General features: G+C 46.3%; 1 protein-coding gene across 1 annotated transcript in view; it reads left to right on the plus strand.

The window, feature by feature from the left end:
- Positions 1-13317, plus strand: part of cubn (cubilin (intrinsic factor-cobalamin receptor)) — a 374618-nt gene that overhangs the window by 181303 nt on the left and 179998 nt on the right. Inside the window, exon 34 of the mRNA XM_078200308.1 lies at positions 7112-7225. Within this exon, the coding sequence (XP_078056434.1) occupies positions 7112-7225 (114 nt within the window). The remainder of the gene's footprint in view (positions 1-7111; positions 7226-13317) is intronic.

Below are 13317 nucleotides of genomic sequence, written 5' to 3' on the forward strand. Positions count from 1 at the left end.
GACCACTATCAGAGTCCTGTGTGTTTTTTTTGTGAATGTATTAGCTAATGCTGAACTATTTTCCTTTCTGTGTGCGGTTTACCAGCTAGGAAATTAATCATCATCTATGGTTTGCTTCAGTTAACTAGTTTATATTGGTGCTGACAAAACGGGGATGCTAATTCGCAGGAACACTGGAATAATTCACGTTGGTTATTTTCAGTGGGTGTTTAGAGAAGAATCTCCCACACTCTGTGCACTGCAGAGGCCACTGGCGTAAATATCATTAAATTTCAGGGGATGGGGGCTATTCATGCTGGAGAGGTTGAAACCAGCAGGCCTCTGCGCAAGTGCTGTGGCCCCGAAGTGTCGTCCTCCCGATCACTGGCCAGCGATCCCCAGGATCCATGGAGTGCTGCCCCCCAACCTCCCCCCCACCCCCCACGGCCCGATCGCAGCCCCCTCCATTAGCGGTCAGCACTGAACCCGCCCCCCCACACCGTGCTGGCCCAACTTGATCTCCAGCCCACCCCCCCAGCACTGGCGATCCCCCACACCCCTCAACAGGCAAACCCCCCTCACCTCCCAGCTGACCACCTGCCACCAGCCCGCCCCGATCGCTGGCCTCCCTCCAGCCCCAACCGGATCCCAATGCAGAATGGCAGTGGGGCCCCCACAACACTGATCACCCTCAAGGCCCCACCCCCAGCAGGCCCTGCCCCCTAGGCACTGCCCCTGGCCCTGTGGACAGTGCCAAGGTGCCCCTTGGGCATGGGCACTTTGCCCCTTGGTCAGTGCCAGGGGGCACAGGCTGGCACTGTCAGGGTGCCCATGCCCAGGGGGTACCACCCCCACCGCCCAACCCCCTGGGGGGGCCTCGATTGCCATCCCCTTTCACTCCAATGGGGTCGTCCTGCTTGTTCCCCGAAAGTAGGGGGCTATAGTAATCCCTGTTGGAGTGAAACACTCTGGCAGAGTGGGAGATGCTGGCGGGCCCAGAGACTTCAGTCCTGATTCTATTTAAATACCAGCCCCGCCTCCCAGCAGATTTCCGGTGCCATGCAGATGCCACCAGAAATCCGGGCCTGGGAGACGCAAGTGTGGAGGAGCGAATGCTCATGGCAATCCCGTGAATTGGCCGATGTGTGATCTTCCCAGCCTACTGTGCTAAACAATTAGCGCAGTGGGATGGGAGAATTGCCCCCAAGATGTCACACATCGCTCAGTTGACAGCATTCTCACCTCTTGGAACACAAGATTGTGGGATCAAATCCTATTGCAGAAATTTTGGGAGATGATCTAATGCCACGCTGGACAAGTGCTTTATCGTTGGAGCTGCTGCCATTTGAGAAGATGTTAAACTGCCGACTCAGGTGGGCACAAAAGAATCCATCGTGTTGTTTCAAAGAAGAGTAGGGGACTTCTCCTTGGTGTCCTGGCGAGTATTTACCCTTCAACATCACAAAAGGAGTCTTCCTGATGTCCCCAGTCTCACAGATACCAGCCTTCAACCAATTTGAATCACTCCACATGACATTAAGAAACGGCTGAAAGCTCTAGATTCTGCAAAGGTTATGGGCCCAGACAACATAACGGATGTAGTAATGAAGATCTGTGCTCCAGAACTTCTAGCCAAGCTGTTCCAGTACAGTAAACATTGACAGCTGTGTGGAAAATTGCCCAGGTATGCCCTGTCCACAAAAAGCAGGACAAATCCAATTCAGCCAATTTGGCCACTCTAGAACATCACAGAATCACAGAATATTACAGTGCAGAAGAAGCCCTTTGGCCCAGTGAGTCCACAGCAATGCATGAAATGCCCTGACCTGTCCACCTAATCCCACTTGCCAGCACTTGGCCCATAGCCTTGAATGTTATGGTGTGCCAAGTACTCATCCAGGTACTTTTTAAAGGATGTGAGGCATCCCGCCTCCACCACCCTCCCTGACAGTGCATTCCAGACCATCACCACCCTCTGGGTGAAAAGGTTTTTCTTCAAATCCCCCCTCATCTCCCATCCCTCACTTTTAACTTGCGTCCCCTTGTAACTGACTAATGTAGGGAGGAGTTATACAATAAATGGCAGAGTCATCAGGAGTATAGAAACACAGAGGGACCTAGGTGTGCAAGTCCACAAATCCTTGAAGGTGGCAACACAGGTGGAGAAGGTGATGAAGAAGGCATATGGTATGCTTGCCTTTATAGGACGGGGTATAGAGTATAAAAGCTGGAATCTGATGATGCAGCTGTATAGAACGCTGGTTAGGCCACATTTGGAGTACTGCGTCCAGTTCTGGTCGCCGCACTACCAGAAGGACGTGGAGGCATTGGAGAGAGTGCAGAGAAGGTTTACCAGGATGTTGCCTGGTATGGAGGGTCTTAGCTATGAGGAGAGATTGGGTAGACTGGGGTTGTTCTCCTTGGAAAGACGGAGAATGAGGGGAGATCTAATAGAGGTATACAAGATTATGAAGGGTATAGATAGGGTGAACAGTGGGAAGCTTTTTCCCAGGTCGGAGGTGACGATCACGAGGGGTCACGGGCTCAAGCTGAGAGGGGCGAAGTATAACTCAGACATCAGAGGGACGTTTTTTACACAGAGGGTGGTGGGGGCCTGGAATGCGCTGCCAAGTAGGGTGGTGGAGGCAGGCACGCTGACATCGTTTAAGACTTACCTGGATAGTCACATGAGCAGCCTGGGAATGGAGGGATACAAACGATTGGTCTAGTTGGACCAAGGAGCGGCACAGGCTTGGAGGGCCGAAGGGCCTGTTTCCTGTGCTGTACTGTTAAATAAAAAAAAACTCAGGGGAACAGCTGCTCCCTATCCACTCTATCCATAGAAACATAGAAATACTACAGCACAAACAGGCCCTTCGGCCCACAAGTTGCATCGAACACATCCCCACCTTCTATACCTACCTATAACCCTCCATCCTATTAAGCTCCGTGTACTCATCCAGGAGTCTCTTAAAAGACCCTATTGAGTTCGCCTCCACCACCACTGACGGCAGCCGATTCCACTCGCCCACCACCCTCTGTGTGAAAAACTTACCCCTAACATCTCCCCTGTACCTACCCCCCAGCACCTTAAACCTGTGTCCTCTCGTAGCAGACATTTCCACCCTGGGAAAAAGCCTCAGAGTCCACCCGATCTATGTCTCTCAACATCTTATACACCTCTATTAGGTCTCCTCTCATCCTTCGTCTCTCCAAGGAGAAAAGACCGAGCTCCCTCAGCCTATCCTCGTAAGGCATGCCACTCAATCCAGGCAACATCCTTGTAAATCTCCTCTGCACCCTTTCAATCGTTTCCACATCCTTCCTATAGTGAGGTGACCAGAACTGAGCACAGTACTCCAAGTGGGGTCTGACGAGGGTCTTATATAGCTGCATCATTATCCCCGGACTCCTAAACTCAATCCCTCGATTGATAAAGGCCAGCACACCATACGCCTTCTTAACCACCTCCTCCACCTGCGGGGCCGATTTCTGAGTCCTATGGACCCGGACCCCAAGGTCTTTCTGATCCTCTACAGTACTAAGAGTCTTTCCCTTTATATTGTACTCCTTCATCCCATTTGACCTACCAAAATGGACCACGACGCATTTATCTGGGTTGAAGTCCATCTGCCACTTGTCTGCCCAGTCTTGCATCCTATCTATGTCCCTCTGTAACTTCTGACATCCCTCCAGACTATCCACAACCCCACCAACCTTCGTGTCATCAGCAAACTTACCAACCCATCCCTCTGCTTCCTCATCCAGGTCATTTATGAAAATGACAAACAGCAAGGGTCCCAGAACAGATCCCTGGGGCACACCACTGGTGACCGACCTCCATTTAGAAAAAGACCCATCTATACCCACTCTCTGCCTCCTTTGGGCAATGATGTGGAGATGTCGGCATTGGACTGGGGTGAACACAGTAAGAAGTCTCACAACACCAGGTTAAAGTCCAACAGGTTTATTTGGTAGCAAATACCATAAGCTTTCGGAGCACTGCTCCTTCGTCAGATGGAGTGGAAATGTGCTCTCAAACAGTGCAAACAGACACAAAATCAAGTTGCAGAATACTGATTAGAATGCGAATCCTACAGCCAGCCAGGTCTTAAAGGTACAGACAATGTGGGTGGAGGGAACATTAAACCCATGTTAAAGAGATGTGTATTGTCTATAATCCCCACAGCTTGCCTCCTGGGCTTGCAGAATCTCACTAGCTGTCCTGTCTGGAGACATGAATAACCTTCGCCAGTACAGAAAATTATAGAGTAATTATAATTGGAAACTTTAATTATCCAAATATCGACTGGGATTTGAAGAGTGCAAAGACACAAGAGGGTGAGAGTTCCTGGAATGTGTTCAAGATAATTTTCCACAGCAGTATGTTTCCGGTCCAATGACTGGACAGGCACTGTTCTTTGAAGCAGTCACAGGTGATGTGGATAAAGGGGAACCAGTGGATGTACTGTTCTTAGAATATCAGAAGGCATTTGATAAGATGCCACATCAAACATTATTGCATAAAATAAAAGCTTGTGGTGTATGGGGTAACAAATTAGCATCAATTAAAGATTAGCTAGTTGGCATAAATGGGTCATTTTCTGATTGGCAGGATGTGACAAGTGGTGTACCAAAGGGATCAGTGCTGGGGCCTCAACTTTAAAGTTTCCAATTATAATTACTCTATAATTTTCTGTACTGATGAAGGTTATTCATGAAGGCTCGCCTTCTCAACCTTGCCCCTCGCTTGAGGTGTGGTGATCCTCAGGTTAAATCACCACCAATCGGCTCTACCCCTCAAAGGAGAGAGCAATCTATGGTCATCTGGGACTATGGTGACGTTACCTTTTATAATTCTTGCATCTATCTAATTTCTTTGCAAATTTGTTTCTCTATATCACCAGTTGGTTGTCTACATATTACATTGATCAATGTTATTACACCCTTTTCATTCCTTACTTCTAGCCAGAGAGATTCTGTCCTTGACCCTTCTGGAATATTCTCTCTCTCCTGTACTGTAATACCATCTGTAACATGTCACTAGTACAAATTAATGTTAAATAAATAGGTTAATGCACCCATTAACAAAGCAGAGCAATTTCATCTGAATATATTAAATATATGCTACTGTTCACAACGTGTAATTCTAAAGCCAGTGCTTCTTGGGTTTGTTTGTACGTTTTAACAATCAGGGCTACTTGCTGCTAAACTAATTTTGTCTGTCGGCAGTCATTCAATTCTTGCACATTTATTCGGCAACAACTCGATTTTACCATTTTGATTCTGGGCGCAATTCAGATCCGACTTGCTCTCATATGAACTTAGCCTGAAAAAAATTCGCGAGTCTGAATTGTGCTGTGGGCGGGGCTTATCACGCCTGAAATGCTGCAGCTCCGAGCAGAGCTTTGAACTGCGCGTGCGCAGTGAGAAAAAAAATGGAAAAAACACGCCCCTGTCACATCGCTCCCGTGCTGCAAAAAACGGATAAAGCTGCCCAGGAGCGAAAAGCGGGAGCAATGGCCCCCACAGACATTGTCCCACCTCCACAACATAACTGTCCCCCTTATCCACCCACCCCCCTGCTACCCAGACCGATCACGACCCTCTGCCCCCTTTCCCCCCTGACTGATCGCCCGCTGAGTGGGAGCGGACCCCCCTTGCCCCCCCACCCTCCCTCACCAGAGATCCATCTGGCCTCCCTCCTCCCCCCACCACCAGAGAGCAATCGGCCTCCCTCCTGTCCCCCCTCACCAGAGAATGATCTGACCCATCTCCTTCCCTCCCCCAACAAAAAATGATCTGACCTGCCTCCCTCCGCCCCCACCACCGATCTGAGTCAGAGAGCCATTGGAAGCTCTGAACTTATCTCTTCAGAAGCTGGAGCGCCCAAAACAGATTTTTGCCGAGCATGTCTGTTTCGCGCCCAATCTGGACGGGCAAACGCAAAGGGGGAAATGCTGGTAAAGTTGGGCGGGCAGCCCATTACTTCAATTTAAATGCATGCAAATGCATTTAAATCGCCATTGCACCCATTTCGGGCGTGGTTCGGATTGTGGCCATTTTCAGGCCTTGGTAAAGTGGGCATCTGCATGGACACGGGCGCGGATCGCACTAATAGCCTCACGCCCAACTTTACTAAGTTTTCGCACCCAAAAATGGGTGGGACGCAATGTAAAATTGGGCCCTATGTGTTAGAATTGAGATGATTTAAGTGACATTGTAGTTACAGCTATGGATTGTTAAAAATGTTAAAAATGAATTGCCTGAAAAAGCCTTTGACAAAGGGTCATCTGGACTCAAAACGTCAACTCTTTTCTCTCCTTACAGATGCTGCCAGACCTGCTGAGATTTTCCAGCATTTTTTCTTTAGGTTATCTTAACTGCTCACCTACCTGGTGGGAATAATTTATTCACTGATGTCCCATACAGATCCTGCTGTCTTCAGTTTTAACCTTCTTTTCCGAGCAGGCAACAAGTTGGGCACCTGTGTGGAGCCAGCAGAGTCCTTCTTTGAATATGAAGGTTAGGGTCCAGAGATGTCATCATACCCCAACAGGATTCCACCCTTGATCACTTCCCCCACCACCCCCGCCCTCACCCTCACTCCCACCTCCTTCATCCCTTTTCCTGTAGCTCACCTGAGGACGAACCTTTGGTGCCAGACCTCTGCCACATGAGCTTCTGTTTTCATCTGCTGTCACTTCCTGATTAGGCAGGAAGTTAAAAATCACCTGAGCCTTACACTAATTTGAGTGGGGTGGAGGATGGGGTGCAGAGAAGTTTGGTACTTACCATGTCCCATCTGCATTCACAAATCCCATTCCAGATCAAATATGGGGCTTCCGTTAATCTCAGTATCATCTACTGAGGGCATTTCTCAAATATGAATGAATATTACTGCATTGAAATTTGTGGAAACTGGTGAAAACAGAAGAATAAATTCTGAGAATTTCTGTTAGATCATGAAAGCTAAGTGTATTTAGGATAGAATGGTATTTCCTTGTGAAAAAGTTAGTTTAATAATTTGTGGAAGGAAACATAGCTGCTTGTGGCTTCCATGTTATGACCATCTTTAATGATTATCGAACTGTAGCTGCTGCAGTAACTGAGAATTGTTTTTTGTCAACAGTTAACCATGTTACAGTCTCTTTTACCGACTTTGCAATTGAAAGCAGTGGTGCAGACTGCTCAGCAGATGCTTTGCAAATCTTAGACGGAGACAACTATGGGGCCCCTTCTCTTGGTAAGTGAAGAGTTGAGATAGTTTTCATACTGTAGTGATGGAAACAGCTAAACCAATAAAACTTAAGCATAATCACAATGATTAGTAGCTTCAAACATAGGATGTCCTGTTGGTTTTCCGACACCTACACAAGTGTTACAATTTTCAAAGTAGGCAGGGTGGGGAGAGTCTGCAACCTGCTTGCCTCCCATTAGCTGTCAGTTCAGCTCCTTGAAGAGATGGTTAATGGGCTGATGTGGGCCAGAAGGTGATTTTCAAATCGCAGATTGGGAAAAGTGAGCACCGTCTGAGTGATGCTTCAATTGAAGTAAAATTGTTTGATAAGAAGGGTGATTCATCCAGAGCAGGGCTAAGACTTAACTATTAACCTTCTCGCCACTGGTGTGTACAGTCGTCTTCTGATCTCCTGCAATCTGCAAGGCTGTGCCTAGCCTAGTCTTGGCTGTTGCCTGCCTTGAGCATTGTAGTTGAGTCAGCTTCTACCCCGTGGCAATGCCCAGTGCCAGTAATTGGGCACAAGGCTTACCTCTAACCCAAGTAAGGGATCTGCATTTTAAAGAAGTCTTCTCAGTGACCGAGATAGCGACACAGTGACATAGAACAAAAAACAATACAGCACAGGAACAGGCCCACCAAGCCCGCACCAATTCCTAATCCTTATTTAGAGCCACTACTTATTGCCCAAATGCAGTTTCTATCCTTATGTCCGCCTCCCATTCATGTGCTTATCAAGGTATGCCTTGAATGTTGCTAACATGCCTACTAATTCCACTCTCGGTATATGATTCAGATCTGAACAATGCTCAGTGTGAGGGCAAAAACGTTCTTTCACTTTCCCTCCAGCTTGTTTTCAATCATTTACAATGTATGACCTTTGATTACCAGCGCCAGTTTTCTACTCAATGTTGGAGTAGTTTGATTGTGTTACAGACAGAGGTTTTGAAACAATTGCAATTTGTTTGCCTTTTTGCAACATGCATGCTCCCAGAACTTTTTGTGATGCATTTATCTCAAGGCTAGTTGTCTCCCGAGGATCATAAAATTGCAATGTAACTGCTTCTGAGGATGACTGTTTCAGTGCTTTGAAGAGGTATTGGCCATCTTTGTGCCGTTAGTGATGAAGAATTTTGAGTGAAGTTGGGAATATGTGGTGACAAGAAATCAGAAACCTAGACATGTTTGAAGATCATCCTTATCTTGAGGAGTTGCCATGTCCTTAATATGCTCTATTTTACTTGTATCAGGACATGTGCCATTAATAGAATGAATAGAACACAGAACTTTATCTGCTGCACATCGATATCAAATTTCAGATTGTTGAACACATTATATGCCATGTGCTTAAATAATTGCAGATTATGGTCACGTTCTTGCATTGTTCTTCCCACAAAAATTATATTATCAGTAATACAGACGCATCCTGGCACAATGTATGTAATGTGGTTCATGTGAACTTGGTAGAGATCCTGGTGAACAAATAGCCCAAATGGAAGTAATTGTAAACAGTTCCAATCAATTGGGATATGAACTGTAGTAGGTTCTTGGGTCTTCTCCATGAGAGAAGTACTGACCAATAACCATGCTTGGCATTAAGCTTCGAGAAGACTGTTGCATCTGCACATCTCGGATTTAACTCCGCTATTGAAGATATTTTAAAAAGGCAATGTTTCAAAGCTGCATTTAATGACATAGTAAGAAGTCTCACAACACCAGGTTAAAGTCTAACAGGTTTATTTGGTAGCACAAGCCACTAGCTTTCGGAGCGCTGCCCCTTCATCAGGTGAGTGGGAGTTCTGTTCACAAACAGGGCATATAAAGACACAAACTCAATTTACAAAATAATGGTTGGAATACGAGTCTTTACAGGTAATCAAGTCTTAAAGGTACAGACAATGTGAGTGGAGAGAGGATTGAGCACAGGTTAAAGAGATGTATATTGTCTCCAGCCAGGACAGTTAGTGAGATTTTGCAAGCACAGGCAAGTCGTGGGGGGTACAGATAATGTGACATGAACCCAAGATCCCAGTTGAGGCCATCCTCATGTGAGCTGAACTTGGCTATCAGTCTCTGCTCAGCGACTCTGCGCTGTCGTGTGTCGTGAAGGCCGCCTTGGAGAACGCTTACCTGAAGATCAGAGGCCGAATGCCTGTGACCGCTGAAGTGTTCCCCAACAGGAAGAGAACACTCTTGCCTGGTGATTGTCAAGCGGTGTTCATTCATCCGTTGTCATAGCGTCCGCATGGTCTCCCCAATGTACCATGCCTCGGGACATCCTTTCCTGCAGCGTATCAGGTAGACAACGTTGGCCGAGTTGCAGAGTATGTACCGTGTACCTGGTGGATGGTGTTCTCACGTGAGATGATGGCATCTGTGTCGATGATTCGGCACGTCTTGCAGAGGTTGCTGTGGCAGAGTTGTATGGTGTCGTGGTCACTGTTCTCCTGAAGGCTGGGTAGTTTGCTGCGGACAATGGTGTGTTTGAGGTTGTGCAGTTGTTTGAAGGCAAGAAGTGGGGGTATGGAGATGGCCTTGGCGAGATGTTCGTTTTCATCAATGACATGTTGAAGGCTCCAGAGAAGATGTTGTAGCTTCTCCGCTCCGGGGAAGTACTGGACGACGAAGGGTACTCTGTCCGCCGTGTCCCGTGTTTGTCTTCTGAGGAGGTCGGTGCGGTTTTTCGCTGTGGCGCGTCGGTACTGTCGATCGATGAATTGAGCGCCATATCCTGTTCTTATGACGGCATCTTTCAGCGTCTGGAGGTGTCTGTTGTGATCCTTCTCATCTGAGCAGATCCTGTGTATACGGAGGGCTTATCCATAGGGGATGGCTTCTTTAACGTGTTTAGGGTTGAAGCTGGAGAAGTGGAGCATCGTGAGGTTATCCGTGGGCTTGTGCGACAGTGAAGTGACCGTCCTTGATGGAGATGCGTGTGTCCAAGAATGCAACCGATTCCGGAGAGTCTGATGGTGGGATGGAACTTGTTGATGTCATCATATAGTTATTTCAGCGATTGTTCACCATGAGTCCAAAGGAAGAAAATGTAATTGATGTATCTATTGTATAGCATCGGTTGAAGGTCCTGTGCGGTGAAGAGATCTTGTTCGAACCTGTGCATGAAGATGTTGGCATATTGAGGTGCGAATTTGGTCCCCATGGCTGTTCCATGTGTCTGGATGGAGAACTGGTTGTTAAAGGTGAAGACATTGTGGTCCAGGATGAAGCAGGTGAGTTGTAAAATTGCATCTGGAGATTGGTAGTTATCGGCGTTGAGTACTGAGCCAGTTGCAGCAATGCCATCGTCGTGGGGGATGCTGGTGTAGAGTGCCGAGACATCCATTGTGATGAGGAGTGCTCCTGGTTAGAGTGCTCCTGGTTCGAGTGCTCCTGGTTCAACTGCTCCATGTGTGCTGAGTTTCTGTAGGAAGTCCGTAGTGTCCGACAGAAGCTGGGGTTCTTTTTACAATGGGTTTCAGGATGCCCTCAACGTAGCCGGAGAGGCTCTCGCACAGGGTCCCATTGCCTGATACGATGGGATGGCCGGGTTTGTTTGCCTTGTGTATCTTCGGGAGGTAGTAGAGATCTCCAACGCGGGGAGTACATAGGATGAGAGCATGGAGGGTACTCTGAAGGTCCGGATCAAATGTCTTGATCAGTCTGTTGAGTTGATGGGTATGTTCTTTGGTCGGATCTGAGGGTAACTGTCTGTAGTGTTCCTCGTTGTTCAGTTGTCGGTTCACTTCTTTGCAGTAATCTGTTCACTATGACGATGGCCCCTCCTTTGTCTGCTGGTTTGATGACAATGTTGCGGTTGGTCTTGAGAGCACGGATGGCGTTGCGTTGTGCTTGGGTGATGTTCGAGGCTGTCTTGTGAGTGCGGCTGATGAATCTGGTATTGACGTACCTCCTGACGGCTTGTGCATACGTGTCAAGTCGAGGGCAGCGGCCTTCCAGAGGAGTCCAATTTGACTCTTTCCTCTTCGATTGCTGCACCACGGATCTCACTGAAATCCCACTCACCTGATGTAGGAGCAGCGCTCCGAAAGCTAGTGGCTTGTGCTACCAAATAAACCCATTGGACTTTAACCTGGTGTTTACCCCAGTCCAACGCCGGCATCTCCACATCATGGCTTTAATGACATAGTCAGTGATGACGCATACGATTGAGCTTCACCAATCTGTGTGCTCTTGTGCTCTTCCAGTGATGTAATTGTTCTCCATTTTGTCTCGTTTGACTTTCAGTTTGTCTTGACTGTGCACGCTGCACTTATGTGGTGGATGGACCTGCATTCTCCTGCATGTATAATGTTGCAGCTCCCATGACATTGCCAATTTTGTTGATGCATTTAATATATTTTGTTGTTAGATTGTGAATTGAAGTGATAGGAGTAGTTTCTGAGGTTGGTTTGCCTTGAGACATCACAAAAACAGATTTTCTGGTCATTATCATATTATTGTTTGTAAGGGCTTGCTGTGCACAATTGGCTGCAACATTTCCTACACAACAAGTGATGACATTTCAAAAGGTCTTAATTGGCTGTACAGTGCTTGGAGAAATCCTATGGTCATAAAATGTTAGTAAAAGTTTTAACAACACCAGGTTAAAGTCCAACAGGTTTATTTGGTAGCAAATAAACCTGTTGGACTTTAACCAGGTGTTGTTAAAACTCTTACTGTATTTACCCCAGTCCAACGCCGGCATCTCCACATCATAAAATGTCATACAGCAGTCACAATGCTATATTTTCAACAGTCCCTGATGTGGAGACTTTGTTACGGTCTGGCCAAAACCCTCTCCCAAGAGTTGTCTCTTGCCATATAGCATGATTTAGGGCTGTTCACCATGACATATCTGTATTTAATATTGCTGCCATCTGTCCTAACACCATTGATCATCAAGTCATGTTATTATAATGATAGCGTACATCAGGCTTATTTACCACACAGGACACAAGGCACCAATCACTCATAAGGGATTGGGTAAACATGTTGTATGTTCATTTATTAAGACTAGGCACATAAGAACAATTATAAATAAATATAAAGCTTGAAGGCGCCAGTGTTGTGTGCATGTTCTGCTGAAAGCAAAAGTGAAACTAAATCTAAATCACATAACACATTTTCCTTCGAGAGATGTCATGCTGATATCCCGTAAAGGTATATTACAAAAGCTAACACCCTGGTGTAATATTGCTGGAGTGCTGAACTGTCAGAGGTGTTGTCTCTTGGATGAGATATTAAACCATATTTGCCCTTTCAGATGGATATAAAAGATCCCATAGGACTAATTTGAAGAAGACCAGGGGAGTTCTCCCCAGGGCCCTGGGCAATATTCATCCCTCAACCGACATCGCAAAAACACATTTTCTGGTCATTATCACATTGTTGTTTGTAAGAGCTTGCTGTGCACAAATTGGCTGCAACATTTCCTACATTGCAAGTGACTACATTTCAAAAGTACTTACTTGGCTGTAAAATGCTTGGAGAAATCCTCTGGTCATAAAAGGTGATATATAAATGCACATCTTTCTTATTCCAATGTTGCATACCTAAGCAAGATATTGTTGGAGTGATGTTTCTGAAAGAACAGAACAACGCAGTCATAAACATCATGATTTTCATTTTGATTGTGCACATCTGGTTCCCGTCTAATTTACACATTATACCAATGTGTACTGTTAGTCTTATCATTATTTCTGCTGCAAAAGATGTACCGGTTAGATGGATTGGTCACGCTAAATTGTCCCTTAGTGTTCCAAGGTGTGTGGTTTAGGGGGATTCGGGGGTAAACACATGGGGTTACAGGGATAGAGCCTGGGTGGGATGCTCTGTTGGAGAGTTGGTGCAGACCCGATGGGCTGAATAGCCTCCTTCTGCACTGTAGGGAATCTATGATTCTATGAAAATCTAGCCCATTATCTCATCAAAAATAACAGAAATGCAAAACAATCTATTTGTATACATTGGTTCCATAGAGATTATTGTTGCTTATTTAACTTACTTTCTTGGTTGTTTACCCAATCCTTTTCTCTTATCTACATCCCCAAATTATAATTTCCTCCATAAATTCAGTATGTACTGCCAAAATTTGATTG

Source organism: Mustelus asterias, chromosome 2, assembly GCF_964213995.1.
Source record: "Mustelus asterias chromosome 2, sMusAst1.hap1.1, whole genome shotgun sequence".
Taxonomy (NCBI): domain Eukaryota; kingdom Metazoa; phylum Chordata; class Chondrichthyes; order Carcharhiniformes; family Triakidae; genus Mustelus; species Mustelus asterias.